The sequence below is a fragment of the Labrus bergylta genome, chromosome 12, assembly GCF_963930695.1.
Source record: "Labrus bergylta chromosome 12, fLabBer1.1, whole genome shotgun sequence".
Classification (NCBI taxonomy): Eukaryota; Metazoa; Chordata; class Actinopteri; order Labriformes; family Labridae; genus Labrus; species Labrus bergylta.
The window spans coordinates 26,999,862-27,018,213 of record NC_089206.1 but is presented as its reverse complement, the minus strand read 5'-3'; the positions used below and the strand labels follow the sequence as shown (position 1 = coordinate 27,018,213).

General features: G+C 40.3%; 1 protein-coding gene across 1 annotated transcript; it reads right to left on the bottom strand.

Moving 5' to 3' along the window:
• Positions 1 to 595: 595 nt before the first annotated feature.
• On the bottom strand, positions 596 to 16,354 carry si:dkey-72l14.3 (Glyco_hydro_56 domain-containing protein). The gene is made up of 7 exons (XM_029279837.2): positions 15,797 to 16,354; positions 5,953 to 6,608; positions 5,133 to 5,381; positions 4,897 to 5,043; positions 4,555 to 4,641; positions 4,113 to 4,307; positions 596 to 1,984 (listed from the first exon to the last, which is right to left on the bottom strand). Exons 2-7 carry the CDS (start codon positions 6,556 to 6,558, stop codon positions 1,610 to 1,612), a joined length of 1,659 nt encoding a protein of 552 aa, XP_029135670.2. The 5' UTR covers positions 6,559 to 6,608; positions 15,797 to 16,354; the 3' UTR covers positions 596 to 1,609.
• Between the last annotated feature and the right edge of the window lie 1,998 nt (positions 16,355 to 18,352).

Sequence of the window (18,352 nt, the reverse complement as noted above, 5' to 3'; positions counted from 1 at the left end):
TTTGTGAAAATTGTCAGAGGGGGAGGGGTTAAAGAAGAATGGGAGCAACATTTAATAGCTGATATTATAAAATCTAATGATTCTGGATCCCCTTTGATGTTACTGAAATGACTTGATCATGTCCATGGTTGTATTGTTTTAATGTCTCTTCTTTGAAGATGAGAGTTAAAATGTTCAGAGTGGATATATGGGAGTCTTACTACTGTAGATTTCTCAAGGTGAGGGAAGTACCTTGAGTTGGGAGATATAAGAGGAAATGTCATTTTCTTGTTCATAATATAAATATATATAAATACATATTTAATGTTTGATTAATCCTCTGTTGTAAAATCCGATTCACCTGTGTAAATATGACCTCTTTCTGTAACTAAAAAAAAAATGATTTAGATACCCTTTGTCTTGAGTGTATATTTTAATGAAAAACAAATAAACTTTACATGAGCTGCACAACCCATACATTTCAGTGTTTTATTCATGGTGGACCCCTTGAAGGAGCCCTAAGTATTTTGGATAAAATAAATAGACTTACAAAAGTATAAACATGCTACTTGTCAAGTAAGAGGTTGAGTACTGAGTGGAGGTCCTTTGATGAGCACAATATTTCATGAGCAGATTCTTACCAGAATATCCGCCACAGTTACAAGCTGGTGAGGCCAGAAGAAAACATGTTGACATGTCACAGAAGGAAAGCAAGTGATACTAGTAACTTTCACGTGTCTCTGGTGATGTCAGTTTTGCCAGGAACAAAAGCTGCTTGCACAAAAACTGTAGGGACACTGAAATAGAAGAAGCATATTGGAATCCAGCCATCAATCATGATTTTTTTATTCCACCTGGGATTTTCTTGCTGCTATGTGTAAAAAAAAGGAACCCTGTCAGTTGTGCAGTTTCACCAACACTCAGGTAGAGGGTGCTAGAGAGCTCAGTAAATGTGTCCCAGGCCTTCTGAAGCCTGGGAGTTTTCAACAAATGCAACATCTGAAGGCCGAGATGAAAAGTTTACAGTTTGTCAGAAATGATTTGATGTGTGCCGTATTTAAAACTCCACCATAATACCGCTTCAGATACAACAACCTTGATGTCAGCAGTTCACTGACAAATAGTCTCTGTGCTATCTTTTGACAGCATCCCTTGTTTATTTCTCCTTCTTATGATGAATCAACCCTTTACGGCAGCACATCAACTAAATGACAGGAGAAAATCCTGGCTGCATAAGATTTCAAAACGTAGACACAAATGTTCAAATGACAAAGCACTGTTAAACAAAATGTGCAAAACAAAAACAGTGCAGGATTAAATACTGCTTTTGTGTACCTGTGGCTGTTTTGATCTGCTGATCTCAGCACAGCACACTGATTGGTAATTAAATATCTAGTGATATCAACATCTCCTTTTTCCTAAAATGCAGCCAGTAAAAACTGAGAAGAAAGAGCAGCTTGTACCTGTTTCTTGGCACATTGAGTAATAGAGGGTAACTGCAAAGTAGAACGTCTGCAGCCACCTGAGATCCAGTGTTTTGCTCAAGGGCACTTCTGAAAGGCTCATATTGCAGTAATATTCCATTAGTTTTTTCCAGACCTTTAAGGTGGAGTCTGGTTTGTTTCATATTTTATGGTTCTAAGAAGAATAGACTTCCAGCCACCAGAAACAGCAGAACAGTCAGGTTTGGGGCACTCGGTGGATTTGCGCCGTCGTCTGTGGTTGCGTCCAGTAAAGGCGTCTGACTAGCAGGTGGACTGCTTCCTCTTAATTCAGTCAGAGAGGCAACTTTTGAAGCTACTGTAGAAGGCGCTATAGACCCTTTTGTTTCCTTTACCTTGACCCCACCAGACACTCCATCTTTGGGTGATTGCAGATCTGACACTTCCCTGTCCGGTGTCTTGTACCATTGGCACTGGAAGTCTTTCTTCCAGAGCTCAGCTGGGTCTGGGTCCGCTGGTTTGGTGTCTGTGTCAGGCTGATCTGTGGCTTTTGCTGCTTCAGCCTGAGACGATTTTTGGAAGAAAATAATGTTAGGATGAGTTCATACTGCTTCAGAAGAAACATGAAAGGCTTTATCATTAAAGTGTAAAATTGAAGTTCAAAGATTGCTGCAGTTACAGAAACATTCATATTTGCACTCTTTATGAAGACTAAATAGTCACTTCTCCAGAGATTTCCCAAAATGATGTGTTCTAGAAAACACATTGCTCATGCAGTGGGATCAAAATACACCAGATTTCTCTGTTATCGCTCAGCTACTGTTTTCCTCTCAACAAAGAAGATCCTCAGGCAGCTGAGCCCCCCCGCTGCCTCACTCCCTCTCTTTTTTTTTGAATAAAGTGTTGCTTATCTTTATTTGTCATGGCTCAAAATGAGTTGCTCTGTTCCTAGGTTTTCTGTTAGAAAAACACAACTTGAGGACTCAATGCGTCCACAGAATGGACAGTATAAAACATGGACGTAAGCTCAGTGACATCATACATTGGTAACTGAAGGGATGTTTGAAGCTCAACGATGGTGGGCCCCATTCTGAAAATGCTGTCTCAGCATAACTTTCAGTCAGCCTAGTGACAGGTGGAGCTTGGGCAGCCATTTAGCCCCCTGATGAACGGCTACAGCGCCCCTGCTTGCAGTCAGATCAGCCACAACCCATTTAAAGAGACAGTCAAACCAAAACTGTTTCTTGAAAGATCTTGTAAACTCGTTAATTTCTAAAATGGGCATTTTTGAATGGGTGTGTATTTTTGGAGCCAGCCTCAAGTGGAAATTCCAAGAATTTGCACTTCTGCATCTCCCTTATTTTTCAGCACTAGAGGTTGCCGCTTGGTACACAGGCTTGTCTGAATCTTGAGTAGCAGAAAATTGTGAAAGTCAAGAGGCATTAAGAGGCATTGTGAAGGAGTTTTTTTCTTTTAATGAACCTCTTGTATATCATCAGTCTTGTATGTTTACATTACTTTACTTACGAGCATGGCACCACATATGTTACTGCACAGTTTGCTACAATGCTATATGTTTTAAAACATGCTGTCATTCTTAATTGTTCTTTTAGTTGGCCAGTAGGTACTGGTGTGACTTTGATGACTGCACAATGACAGAAAAGTGATTTTTCCAACCAAGAAGATAATCTGTTAACATGCCTGCTAGGCTACTCACAGCAGGTTTACCGATAACAAGAAATTGATGTGAAGTGATTTCAAAGCGTGAATACTGCAACAATTGGTCAACACGTGAGGGCAACAACCTCAATGTCAAAAAAGGCCCAGAAGCTGACCATGGACTACAAGAGGAAGAAATAGAAGCTGAAACCCAATGCATCCACAGGTCTATCAGAAGCCTCCAGCTACCTGATGTTAACATCATTGAGGCCCTCATCTAGGCCGAGTGACCGGCCATGTGGCGAGCCTGTTTCACCTTCGGAAGCTTACACAGTTTGGCATGGGGCCCAAGATCCTTCAGGAACAGTTGAGAGTGTTCTGACTGGAAACATTACTGCCTGGTTTGAGAACTGAACTCAAATGCTCTACAGAGGTTTTCAGACAGCTCAGAGTGGCACTTTCCCTCCAGCCAGGATGTTTATGGACTAAGGGCTTGGCTTGCAGGATTATCAGACACCCAAAGCAACACCAACCAAGGACTGTTCCAGATGCTGCCATCTGGCAAGATATTACAACTTAAAGGACATGTTTATTCTTTCAGATGAACCACAACATGTGCACGCATGTGCACAGGCCATTGCATGCTATTTTACAAAGCAAGATCAAATTTGTTAATTTTTTTTTTGTATATATATCCTTTTTTGTTTAAGGATTAACCCTACCATAACCCTAAATTTCAAATTTTATAATCTTTCCCATCTTTGCCGTGCACGTATTTACCTCTGTCCCCTGCGGTTATTTTATGGACTGAAGTAAATAAAACCTAGACTTTATATTTTCTGCTATGAATTCTCATATGCAATGCTTTTGTAATGTGATACAATAATTGAGCAATCTTGAATCTAGATTTTATTATAGGAGCAGGCATCAAGCTTTTCCTTCAGCCTCAGACTGATACATGATGTATAATTAGTGCTTTATAAATCCAGAACAATTATATCTCCAGGTCTACTTCTATTCACATCCTCTCACCTTTTCCGTCACCTTCTCCACCACTTCCAACGGGGGTGGGAGGTGGAGGAACGCAGAGCTTCCTGGATCTTGACGTACACATCGGCCCTTCCCCTGACAGAGAGAGGCGGAGCAGAGTGCTGCTGCCGTGGTTACATTCAGGGTGTAGGGTCCCAGGACCGTACGGACAAACTCTGCCAGTTCCTGACACTCTCTCTGAGAAAACAGACAAATGGAGCCTTCGATGTGAACTTACAGCGAGAATAGTTTTCTCTGATTGATATAATAGACGCAGCAAACACTCCAGCACAATAACAACCTCTGGAGATCAGATCTGTGAGATGGAAAAGTAAAACGGTAAAAGCGTATTGATTACAAGAAGCATCTTTAATTATCTCATGCTGAGTCAGCATGCAGACATATTCTTGGATGTTTGAACTTTATGCACATTAGAGTTGTGTACCTCTGTCTTTGTCTCACTTCTCTCCCAGATGACAACTCCTGCTGTTCCCATGGCAGCACTCTCGCCTATGGTGCTCACTAGGTCTGCCTGTGGAGAGAAAAAAACGAAGCTATAAGAAATCAGAACACAGCAGAACAAGCTCTTTGTCTATTTTTGTACTGGTCATACATGATTAAGTATAAACTTCATATTCAGCCTGAATTCTACACATGATGAAAAATAACACATGATTTTAAATGTTTCTTTTATAAGAATTAATGCTATGAAACAACATGTATCTAGTTCTTTCCTTCCTGTCCTCTGGTTCAGATTTAGTATTGATCCGTGATGTTGATTTCTCACCTGTGACAGGAAAGTGTTGGTTGAGGCGTACACACTTTTGACCAGTGGGAATACAGGGAGATCAAAGGCTGTCCGACTTAGAGATGACACTCGTATTGCTTCTTTAATTTGACTGGACAAATACAGCCTGCCTCCAGGGGTCCCACCCTGTTTCGAAAGGAGACAAATGGTTCACAACTGTTAAGCTATGTTTGTAATTATTTGATAGATAGTGTATATGTGCAAACATTATCTACCTGCATCTTCTCCAGGGTGAGGAGAGGGAAGAGAGCGGAGCATCGTTTCCATAGCCACAGAAGCTCATTGTTAAGGGCCTTCTCTGCAGCAGGGCACTGGCCAGTGTAATTGGCTAGCATGGTTTGGGCAGGTTCGCCGTTGTAGCAGCTGGGGTAAGGGGAGACGCCCCATAATGCTTTGGGCCTTAATCGTCTGACCTCCCTGAGAGTTTCCATCATTACTGACTGGGCTGCTGCCTCAAAGTCCACCTGTGACAACATCAATAGATCACCTTTCAGTCCCCTCTAGACATTTAGGTTTACAGAAACAGAGAATTAAGGTTTGAACATAAACAAGGCGGGAGATCCTAGATTCTTAGAAATACTCCTCTTTTTCTAATGACACATTTCAAATGTACTGAATTTTTTTAAATTTACTTAATTTTTTCTGCCCTCATGTTCATCCTACTGTCCATCTTCACCATTTCCTCACCTATGTTCTTCTTTAGTACCTCTTTAAAGGTGCTCATATCATTACATCACAATAAAATAATATTGCCAACATGAATACTATACTTTGTTTTGTTCATGAGTAAAATCAAATAGCGTCATTTTGCCGCACTTGATATTTACATTTGCATCAAGATTTTCTCTAAATTCAGAATTATTTTATATGCTTCCACAAAAATGAACACTCAAACCTCTGCCAATGTCTCTATTTTTACTTTGTCTTAACCCATCCTCCCTTACACTCCCTTTCTTTCCTTGCGAGCTGTCTGAATCACCTTCCACCTCCTCTCTTCCAAGCTTTTTAAAACCATTTCCCTTGAATTGTCTTTACCTTTGACCACTTCTCCACCTCCTCCGGTGTCCAGTTAGGAAAGAAAGCCTTCAAAAGTTTCCTCGATGCCTCCAGATACATAGCCTGCTTCTCTCTGTTCCTCGACCACTGTGGGATCCAATCAGCCCAGCGCAGCACCCCTAACCCAAGGTACCTTGGGGCAGGTAAAGCTGTTTCCAAGTCCTGCTGGGTCTTTTGGATGTGGTTGTCTAGCCGTGTGTTCTGTGGCAGCCCCCCGTTGATGGGTGTGTCTTTATCTGCAAAATACGGATAGTTTCCAAGCGTGTCTTCATAAAACACAGCCACTCGGCCCTCCCGTTCTATCCCAAAAGTTCTGACATCAGGTCGACCGGAGCAGGAAGAGTCAGGGATGCCCCAGAAGATGATAAAAGGCTGTCCAGATAGGAGAGGGGGGCGAGCCAGCTGAGGTGGACCAGCAATAACCATGTCAGCAAAGGCAGCAAGCACGAGGAGGAGGGGCAGGAAAACTGGACACTGGACTTGAATGGTGTTTGAAGAAACAGTTGTTTGAGTGCTGAGATTGTAGGGTATCCATTTTGGGTCTGGCCGTGGGTCTGGATGCGACCATGACTTGGTCCACGCCATTGAAGCGTTCTGGCTCTCAACTCTTCAGGCTCTCACAGCCAATCATGTTCCTGTAGAACACACGGAGAACTTTATTATTCTGTTGTTTGATATTGGGAAAGAAAGAAAGAGTCTACAACATGACTACATAATGAGTAGGAAGCAATGATTTAGAATATAATCCACAGGCCCACTTTGTCAGGTTCACATTAACTACAAACTGAGTTCTAACTGTGGAGCCATTTGGTGTTGATGTTATTGAACAAAGCCGTCAGTCAGTCAGTCAAGTCTGAGCTAACTGAAGCCACTTTGTACTGAATGAGTCATGTATACTAGCCAGTTTGTTCTTTTCCAACTTTTTACTAAAGCATCTGCTTTCCTAATTTGAAGATTTAAGTTTTAAAACTCAATGCCAACTTTAGGTTTAAATTGGAACCTGAACCTTATACTGTGTGAAAGTCCTGAGTTGATCTGAGTGTCCAATATTGGTGCAAATTGGTTCATTTCGGAGTTTTGTGAAATCCCAGTTTATTTAGACACTTAAGAATGAAAACCGGCAGGGACTATCTGAATTAATATTGTAATTTCAGTGACCACAACAAACACACACCTCATGATATTGTCTGCCATCTCTTATCTTGATTTTTACCTACAAGAACCTCCTGATGTGTTCTGCACTCTACTTTTTAATTTGATATGATTCAAGGCTTTTTGAAATCCTAACATTCACACCCTTTATTATAAGTGGGGCTAGTGATATAACTGCCACATATGGATTTCTTTAAGGCCCCATCAGTCACTCAAGCTATGAACAAAGTTTATATAATGTTGTTAAAAAAAATATATATATATATATATATATACATATGCGGATACAGCTGTGGTCACACATTATGCAAAATTGTGGATGCTACGAAGAAGACGTGTGAATGTCTCTGTTATGAGCGATATTTTAGCAAAAAGTTTATGTGCAATACATGAATTCATAGAAAGTATCTTAACATGAACAAAACATATTATGCTGTTGATGATGATGAATAGGAGGTCAAGTCAGGGTCAGGTGTGTGTGATTGGCCCTGATTGTGGCCAGGTGTGTGAAACTTCTAAATAGTTTTGGTGTTCAGTGCTCTGTGCTGACTCATTATCTCACCATCAGAGATAGTGAGAGGTTTCAGGTTCAGGGTTTTGTTGTGTTGTTTAGAAGTGTGAGCGAGCCTCTGCAAAAGCAACTCTGAAACTGTTCTGTGTGCTTTATTTGATCACCTTTGCCAGCTGCTGCTCTGAAGTTTTAATTCAGGTTCAGGTTACATTATTTGTTATTATTCAATTTGGTTGCATGGGTAAAAGGGCAGAAGTGTGTAAAGTGCGCAGATTTCAATGATACAATTTTTTAGTTAGTTAAGTTAATATGTGAAAGTTACAGATCCGGGACCTTCATGAAATTACCAACAACCACATCAAGCAGCAAAGAGAAAAAAAGAAGATGAGAAAAACAAGAGTGGATGGGTGGACTTCGGATTTTAAATCAAGACCAGTCAAGACGTCCACTCATCGGCTATTTTTACTGTCAAATGGCCCCTTTCTAAAGGAAAGAACAACTTCAATTCATTCATAATTAGATTTTTATCCCCTGGTTACTTCCGCAACCTTCCCACTGTCACAGTCTAAGTGATTGACACTCCCGCTGCACACAGGATGATGATTGATTTTTGTGTTCTTGGCCTTGCCTCTGTCTCGCCCTGCCTTGGTCTGGAATCGGTCTCCATCCCTAAATGTCTTTGTCTGTTCTTGGAAAAATGTAGGGATTATAGGGTTGTCTTTGTTAAATGGAGGGGTTTTTAATTTTGATATAATGCAATTTATTAATACATCTTACATCTTTATTCAATCCTTAAATTAATGTATTCCATGTTTCAGCTTCATAGAGCTCAAATAACAACTCACTGAGCTCTTTTTTTTTATCTCCATTGTTGCTTTGTTATTTCATCACGAGCCATTTGCCTTGATCTTTCTTTGAGCAGATCAACGGTCTAGACAATACACAGCACATCGTGGCCCTTTGTGCTAGGGCACAGTGGAAAGCTTGCTTCTCTACTTATTGGACATTTGTCGTGTCTAACATCTGGAAACACCTCAACACCAACGTAGGAAACTCTCTAATGTAAAAAGTTAGCTTGTTTAAGAAACAACATGTTCTGTTAATAGAGTCAAAATCATATTAATGACAAAATGTTATCACTGTTCAAATCACAAGTCACATTACAACTTCCACAGAGTGTCATGAGACTGACACACTCGCCCAGCTTAACGAGGATGATGATGGTAAAGGGCCTATCATTTTTTAGGTCAGTAGATAGAGTCGGAAAGCAGGGAGAGACAGTTTGGGGAACCACATGCATGAAAGGAGCCACAGGTCGGACTTGAACCTTGGCTGTCCGCTTGGAGGACTATAGCCTCCGCACATGGGGCGCACGCACTAACCACTGCCCCACCAGCGCTCCAAAGGGTCTATAATTGAACAGCCTGCAGAGCGATGCAGTTTTTTAAAAATAGTTATAAAGTGACAAATGTCCAGGGTTGTTTCTGATGGACAACATTTGATATCAAATAAATACAATTAAAACATCTCCTTTGCACTACTCTTACACAATCAATCAATCAATGAGTCAATCTTTATTTGTATAATGCCTATTCATAACAAATGTTATCTTGAGACTCTTAACAAAAAGCAGGGAAAAGAGCTTACTCATTGTTATGTAAAGAAGAATGGGATGGGGGGAGATGGGAGGAGATGAAGGAAGAGGAGAAGGATAGGGACAAATAGAGGGGCGGACATTATTAAATGTAAAAGAAATCTCACATGAGAAAGAATAAGCCTTTTTTTTTCCAGAATTGGTCTTTGGCAGTTGCATTTCCTTTTTTCCTTCTGATTATTATTTTGCTTGCTACTATTATGATGAATGAGATTGAGGCAGTGGAAGCAGTTTTATGTCAAATAAAGTGTTGCTCATGTAACATATAGGCAACAGAGGAAGTCCTTCCAACAGGAAGTGGTTGCTAAGTATAGGTGTGATTAGTGACCGATTTGGCCAGCTGAGATATACACATATACACCTTACATAGAGTGTTGCTCCACTGGTGCATTGAAGGACTCTGGCTTTTGTTTAACAGGCAGCATGGGCTAAGAAATAATGAGAAGTGGAAGCAGAACTAAATGTTCTTATTTTTGTGGCAGGGTGTAAAAACAGAACATTTAGGAGGATGGAAAGCTATTAACAGAAAAAGTTAACTGGTTATTTTATTTGATCCTTTAATTGTTTTTTACAAACTTCGTTAATCCCAAGAGGAAATTCTGTTTTACACTCTGTAATTAAGAGACATGCTTCTCACACACCCCAAACACACACATGCACAAACAGGACCTGGGGACATGGATTAGTGGAGAGACGTCAGAGTGGGGCTGCTACACAGCGAGCGCGTCTGGCTGTTGTGGGTTCATAGCACTTGCTCAAGGGCACCTCAGCAGTACTTGGGGTGTGAACTGGCAACCACTCCAGCCACCAGACCAACTTCCAAACTTTGGACTGGGATGTGAACCCTGCAGTTCCCAACCCAAGTCCCTGCAGACTGAGCTACTACTTCCCTGCACACTCTGGTTAGTAGAAAAAATACAGCGTTGATCACCAGCAAAGTTGATCAATTCTTGTGCCGTAAAGTCTTCAGGCTTTGTGCAATCGAAAACTCAAATCGTCCAGTGTATAGCCAGCTTTACAACCATGCTAAAATCGTCCACTCCATTGGTGGGATGGATTCTAATGCCCCCCAAATTGTTCCGAATTTGGAGTCTGATGATCATGTTGGAGGGTGCATTGTCCATCCCTAGTGCTCTGTATTGAAGCAGTGTATTGTGTCACATATTGTGTCCACACGTACTCATGTTTTTCCCCTGGTGTTAACAAAGGGCTGCAGCATTTTTGCTCTCCTTTCTTTTTCCTCACTTGTCACATTTTGTTGAAAAATGTCCGGCAGTGGCTTGTTAGCAGTAGCAGCATCTCATAGCTGCATGCCTTCTAACAAGCCATTAAAAAGAGACATTTTACACTTCTTGGGAAATATCTGGTGTAAACAATGAGCAGCTCAAAAAAATTCATGGCATAAGTGTAAGGGTTTCATAAACTATGTGCCAATAAATAGGTTAACATTGTCATTAAAGAGGGAATCATTCAGCACCACTCCCAATTAAAGGCTCTTCATGCCCTCACAGGTGCTTTCATTTAGCCAGGCTGATTAGACCTCCTGTCAGGTGGCATGTGGGCGGAGCTATGCTTGAAAAAAGAAAATTGTGTGCTCTGAATCAAATGCTGTCTGTACACGCCTACGCAGTCCTGAGAAGAGAACTAATCAGGCTAAAGTGGATACACCTGTGTGGGTGTGAAGGCGCGCTCAACTTTAACATGAAACACACTGATGAATGTAGACACAGAGCGGCTCATGACTAAGACCTGTTTACAGGTCACCGCTTTCATCCGGCACCTTTTTTGTTGGGTTACGGCTGTTTGTTTACACAACGTTGGTGTTGTGGCTGACTGAAAACAGAAGGCCTTGAATATGACTCCCAGAGTGCAAACTCCCTGAAACGTTGTGTAAAAAAGTTGCAGACGATAGCAGGTGGCCTACAACAACAATGGCGGATTCCTGAGTTTGTGCTGCTCACTCCCAGTCGACATTTTGTAGTTTAGGCCATTTCTGTATGTTTACACCTCAGTGCTCTGTTGAAGGAAGAGTATGCATGCTCGCCTGTGTCGTTTCATTAGAAAGTCACACTGCCAACTACTGGCATCTATTCTACAACGTTTTCAGTCGTTTTTGGGACGTCGGTTGATGTTGGCTGTTATCAAAAACATTGTCATCTGAAAGTGAAACTTTTTCAAAAACAGAAGACTCGTCAGTTTCCAGAGGATCGTTCTGGCGTAAACGTAGCCTGATGCTGGCTTAACACTTGATGGTTTTGGACTTGATGTGAGGGTCGTGGCCTGATTAGCCTGATCGAATTGGAGCCTTCAAGATGGAATTGTAAATATTTGATTGGGCACATCTGACCTAACACCATCAATAGCCAATGAGAGCAAGCAGATCAGGAACTGTCACCAACTGGATGTTGAATACATTTACAGCTCACAAACATGGCAGCATAAATAAACACAACTATGGCTGGGCCAAGTGGAGTAATAAAAAATAAGACAGTGGTATTGCCACTGTGAAATCGTGCTACAAACAGCAGGTGTGTTGTCTCACAGTCTGAACGAATCGTCTAGTGTGTGTATATTTAGAGTTATAATAAATTTAGAACAGCTGAGAAGCTGTATTTCTCTACCTCTTGACTGTTCAGCAGCTGAGAAGACTGAACCTTGAAAACTTGACTTTTAGTATTATAAAATAGAAATCTAGAGCAATCCTTCAGATCGCCGCCTTCGCTCACTCTGTCCAGTACAGTTGAATAAGCTTCCGGATCTCCAAGATTATAAGCCACTAATGCTGAAGGTGTTCAAAGGTCACGGGAAGCACAGTTTCCAGTAATGCTCCTGTGTTTCTAAATCCATCTCTGTCTTCGCGTAGACATTCTGACAATCCCTCTTATGGTTGACTTTGTCAAGAAAAATATATTGTCCAAACCGATGTGTGTAATCAAAATCAAAATGCTGTTTTGTGTGCGAGCTCTTCTTCACAAGTGGTCATGAATGATTAGCGTGATAGCTGCCTAATCTGTTCAGACGAAGCCTCTGGTCTGTGTTTACTCATCTGTCTGGGTGAAAAGCTGAGCCTGAGCCCACCACCTCCGCAATGTTCCCATCCCACCCACATACGAACCTTTTAATGGTCAAATCTTACACAGCCTCTTACGTGTCAAGTAATATATTTTTTATTTTTTATTTATTTAACCAGGTTGGTCCCGTTGAGATTAAGAAAGTCCTTTTCAAGAGAGACCTGGCCAAGACAAGCAGCAGTCACAACACAAAGTTACAGACAGGGACACAAAAGTAGTATAATTTACAAAAACACCAAAATTTGCATTTTTGGCAAAATTTGCAAATTAAGTATTCCAGCTGCTTCCAAGTCTTTCATTTTAGATTTAAAAACATTTAAGGACACCAGCTCCTTGAGTTTTAAGTCATTCTGCAACAGATTCCAGGCTGAGGGAGCAGAATACCCAAAAGCCTTTTCCTGATTTCTGCTTTAGCATTTGGGACAGAGAGCATAAAGAGGTCCTGAGAACACAAGAGTACTGTCTGGAACTTTTCTACATTGTATATAAACACATAGATAGTTTGGAAGCAGACCAAGAATGACCTTATATATAAGGGTGTACCAGTGTATGAGCCTATGGGTCGCCAGAGCAGGCCACCTACACGTTTTCTTTCAAATATATATATGAACTATACATTATATAAAAATTGCCCAAATTAAACCTGGTATAAATTCTTTGAAACTTGCTTTAACACACTTCTTAATGCGTTATGAAACGTATCAGTAATTTACGTCCTCATTATGGCATATCTCTCAGCCAAAGACGATTAATGGATATATACATTCGGCATCTTGTAATTTGTAGTTATTTCATGTTCTAATGTGTTTTTCCTCTTCATTTTGATCTCACGGTTCATTTGTCGCCTCCTCTCCCATGAAAGCCACCACGCTGTGCACATGACACAAGGAAATCAAATCAGTTGTTTGAACCTGCTGGGACTCTGATTTGATCCCATCATTATCAAGCAGTGTTAGTAAAAGATTGTATTTGCGCTCAAGAAGAGAAAATATCCTTGACAACATCTCATTATAAAGCTTTGCATCTGGAAGCTGTGCTTTCTATATTTAACACTGAATGATAACTTAAGTCTACAGTGCAGGTTTATATTGAGTGAAACTTTGACACAGTGTTTACTGTGTTTTTATTGAAGTAAAGAGTTAGATTGATTGGGGCTATGTTAAAGTAATGCGCTAATTTTCCATGCGTCCAGCCATGCTGTGCCCACGAGTGCTGAATGAAGGAAAGACACACCGGTAAGATCGAATCAGGAAGTGAAATCAGCTGAGATTAGGACGATAAATGCGTCACTCTGGTCTAATGCCAGCAAAGAAGCCGTGCTGCAATACAACCGCATGTTACGTTCCATCAGTCAGTCCATCACGTTAAGTTTCTAAGTAGGTACAATATCATCATAGTCAAGTTTAAAACAGCTGACACTACCTCACTCTCTTTTTTTGCAGCACAGGAGACACAGTCATGTCCCTGCAGTGTGAGTAAAGCATGCAGTGTGTACTTTCATGTTGACTGTAATGACAGATAGCTAAGTAATGACGATGATATTGTTGCTTCTGTTTGCTGCAGAGAATGTTTGATTGGCTCCTTGGACTTCCAGTGAAATATCCAGAAGGAATGCAGACAGTGAGAGTCTCCAGTGAAGCTACTTCCGTTCATTTCTTACTACACTCGTCCACAGAGGAGACTAAGAATAGAGATGTCTGTACATGTTACATCACTGCAGGGTTTTCATTTCTCCCTATCCTGCTCTTTGGTCTTTGACATGTTGCCACAACCAGTGAGAATTTAAATTCCTTGAGAATAGCGATGAGTCTTCATGGCCCCAAGAAACACACACAAGTATAGAACGGTAGCCTCTAGCTGATTGATTGACAGTGTATTATCCATTGTTTTTCGATTAAACAGGCCGCACTCCTGATTTTGACAACAAGTTATGATGCTGTAAATGACATAAAAATGTACAACATTTTCCATGATTTCCATAATCATCATTAAATAACCCAATACAGCACTCACAACTGCAAGCAATGGCCTAAAAATAAAAAATAAAATCAATGAAAACACCTTTGGTATATTCACAGAAACAAAGAGAAATTCAGTTGCTCTTTCTAAAAGTGACATTGAGTCTATTTGTTAATTGTCAGATTGTTATTTTTTGAACAATGTTCCCTTTTATTTGCGCTTAAAATCTTTCAATTCTGTTCAACCTTTGTTTGCTCTCGAGATCATTGAGGGGCAACCCTCATTTACAATGACGTCGAGTCATTACAGAATCAATTAAAGGACAGACAACAAATCATTAAAAAGAACCAGAAGACAGATGTCATGTCTGTAAAAGTTCAAAGTTTGAGAAGTATATAGTTCCTTTAAAGAATGTATTAAAATGTATTAAAAGATTAATGAAGAAATATGATAAACTTCAATGTTTTATTGCATTTTATCTACTGACACTGCTGAGAGGAGAGGGAGGAATTCTAAATATTCAGTTAATGCTAGTTACATGTATCGTATTAAAATCAACACGGTTAAATATGTCGTCTGTATTATACTAAATTATTCCAGATCACTTTTCCTATAACAGAAACAAATTTCATTTTCATTAAACTCGAACTAAGATACGCTGTGCCCTTATAAATCAAAGAGACAATAAAACTGAGTTTTAAAATATGTGCAGCTGAGGATGCTGACCCTAGATCAAGCGAAGTTCTATGGGCAACTCACTGAAAGTGGAACTGGAACTTTGTGTGGGATGCTCAAAGCATTGATTGATTAATTGATTGAATGATTGATTAAATAAGCCATAATGTTATTAGTGTAAGGACGATAAACTGATAAAACTCTTTACTCTCCTTTTTAACTTTCCATTTGTCACCCATCACCTGCTGAAAAGATTTTCACCTCTGTAGATTTTACTTTTCAGTCTGTGACTACTCATCTTTCTAACGCTCAGAATCCTTGTGTTTAAATGTCCAATCAGAAAACATCAGGCTAATTCAGTTTGACTTTGTTTTCTATTGCCTGAGAGGTCATCAATTAAACAGCAACAACATAACGATTGAGTTTGATTAAGTAAGAGATTTGTGCTGTCCGGTTGCCATAAATAGTTCAACATGCAACAACTTATCACTTAAGGCAAATGAATTCAGGCGCAGAGGACGAAAGGTTTCGACGCTCCGGTACTTTCTTTGCTTCCTGTCTGAGAGAAGGAGTCCAGAGGATAATTTTTTTGAACGTCTAAGATCCTTCTCAGTAACACCGACCTCCTTTTGTGGAGCGGCTGGAGCACAAGAGTTTCCTTTACTGTGTGACATCTTATGTGAACTAAAGAGCTTATGTATTTACTTTAATGACATTGTTTGGGTGCAAACTTAATTGACCAAATAGAGTGCTAAAACTGGGAAAGTTAAACTGTGTGAACTTGAGACAAGTGAAACTTACCCTGGTCGAGTTTGCTCCTGTAGTCAGTCCTCTCACTCTCCACATCCTCTGAGATTCAGCTCACGATACCACTTTTTATTCCTCTTTCCTCGGGTTTATGTGTTGCCCTCCCAGAAAGAAAAATGAAGCTGTCCTGCAAGATTTGTGACAGCATGGATGACCTGTGCATGTATAACATGCAACAAAAAGAAGCCTGACATCTGGAGGAGAGAGAAGGAGAGGGGGGATAAAAAGTAAAAAAAGAGAAAAGAGAAGCAAAAATTGTCAAAAAAGGAAAAAGAAGATGAATGAAAAAAGAAAAGCCAAAGAGAGGCTGAGGAGCCGTTGGAGTCTTTCTAAGAGATGGAATAGACTTTTGGCAGGTGGGGGTGTTTGTGTGTGTGGTTGTGTGTGACCCCACCTTCACAGCCAAGCTAAGCTTCCTTACTGAGTGGAGGTAAGCAGGGTCAGTGTCCACAGCGCCAACTCACATGACCAACCACACTTACAGTAATCCCATAATCCTATGCTCTATACTGCTACTGCTCTGGCTAAACAAACATCAGAGCTGTGAAGGATCACACCTGCCCCCCCCCCACCCCCACCCATTCCTCTTCTCTCTCATGTCACCTCTCTCTACCTTTCAGTCACTTTTCTCTCCTCTCATTTTTTGTCCTCAAATCACTGACCTTTAATTATTTTCATTTTTTCCTTGTTTTGTTGTTTTTACCTCTCTCCTTTCCTTTGCGGGCTCCCCCTTCCTTTCGTCCATCTTTAATCCTTCTCTCCTTAATCTCTCTTTTTACACACTTGACTCTGTGTTTTGTAATAAACTTTTGTCATGGATTCTTCTTCCTCTTCTTCATATTTATCTCCTTACGTTGTTTGTTGTATAAGTTCTACTTTCACGTCCCTCTGCATCCTCTGGATACTTTTTTCACATTTCCTTCCCTTTAAACTTGTAACAATAACATTAATATACCCATAATCTGTTGCCTTGCTCATTTGCATACACTGCAGTGTGTGCCCCACCAGAAAGAAATGTGATGCCACATATAAATAAGTTGGAAAAAAAAGGTCTAGAGCATCACTAGCACCCCCTTGAGGATTTAGTTAAATTAGTCCTGCTGGTTGATATGCCACATTTACCTGAAGAAGAACCTTTGGATCGAAAACGTTGCCCTTAATAAAGTTGCTCTTTTGAGGCTTAACAGTGTGTGGACCTCTTTTTTCTGCAGTTTATACTTTTTTTTTTGTCCTGCACCTGTATGCAATCTGCTTGGATGTGCGCACACTAGTTCTCTTGTAACATCAGGACAGAGTCCAAGAAAAATGTCTCTTTGGGGACAATAAAGTATATCTTATCTCAGAGTCTTTTTTTCTCTGCTGGTCAAGATGGACATTTTACTTGTAACAAAAAATACTTTTTTTGTGGATAATTGTTGGGTTAATACTTTTTTATGCATCTCAAATATGCAAAACATTGCATTGTGGGATATTTGGTAAGAAAGTAGAATACATGCCTGGGAAACTGTTTCAGTTCCAGAGTGAAGTTTGTGCAGAGCTTTGAGAAAGCAATAGAAACTGTACATACCATTTCTTATTTTGGTACGTATTGCTATTACTGATATCCAGACACACCTTGGGGCGACTGTGGCTCGGTTGGTAGAGTCGTCGTCTCTCAACTGGAAGGTCAAGAGTTTCATCCTGCAGCAACGTGTCCGATGTGTCCTTGGGCAAGGCTCTTAACCTCAAATTGCTCCCGTATGAATGTGAATTAATGGGATTAGTTACTTCTGATGGTCTCACTACATAGCAACCACTGCCATTTATATTCCCCTGTGAGTGTCATGCTGCAAGAGCTCTGACTGCTACTACCCAGGAGCAAACAATGACTCGCAATTAATCACCCCAAGTTCAAAATAAGCCATCAGGAATGTTGATGTGATATTTTAGATGAGGAAAGGAGATGTAAAAAACAGGTGTGCGGTAATATATTCATCCTCATCCTCTGTTTTTCTGCATCAACAGCATTTCTTCAATAATTTAATGTAACTAATGTTTTTTTTTTCCATAGAGGTATTTTGTTGCTGACAGAACTTGGTGTCCTGCCATACTCTGTTTTTATTTTTTTTACATTTTCACATTTGCTATACTTTTTTTTCTGTTAAAGTTACAGAAAATACAGAAAAATGCAGCCCCAGATATCTGATGTGTGTGTGATAAATCACCTTTTTTTCTTATTTTCCATTTGTCACCCTCATATCCTCCTAAATTCTATTCCTCACAACATCGTCTTGCCCTTAATTGTTTTTGTCATTTTACATTTTTCCTCACATATTTCAATCCCGCCCCTTCATTTAGGCTCCATACCTCTCAAATTGCATCTCTCTTCTCCCGGCTTCCTGTCATTTTTTCCATTATTGCTGTCACTGCACACAATAGCTAATGATGTGGTCAACGAATCACACCTGTGCTCTTGTGCTTTTTCTATAAATTCTCTCTCTCTGTTTTCTCTCTCCCTCCGGCTCTTTCCTTTTGATTTCATCATCTTTAGTGCCATACATTGTGTTCTTT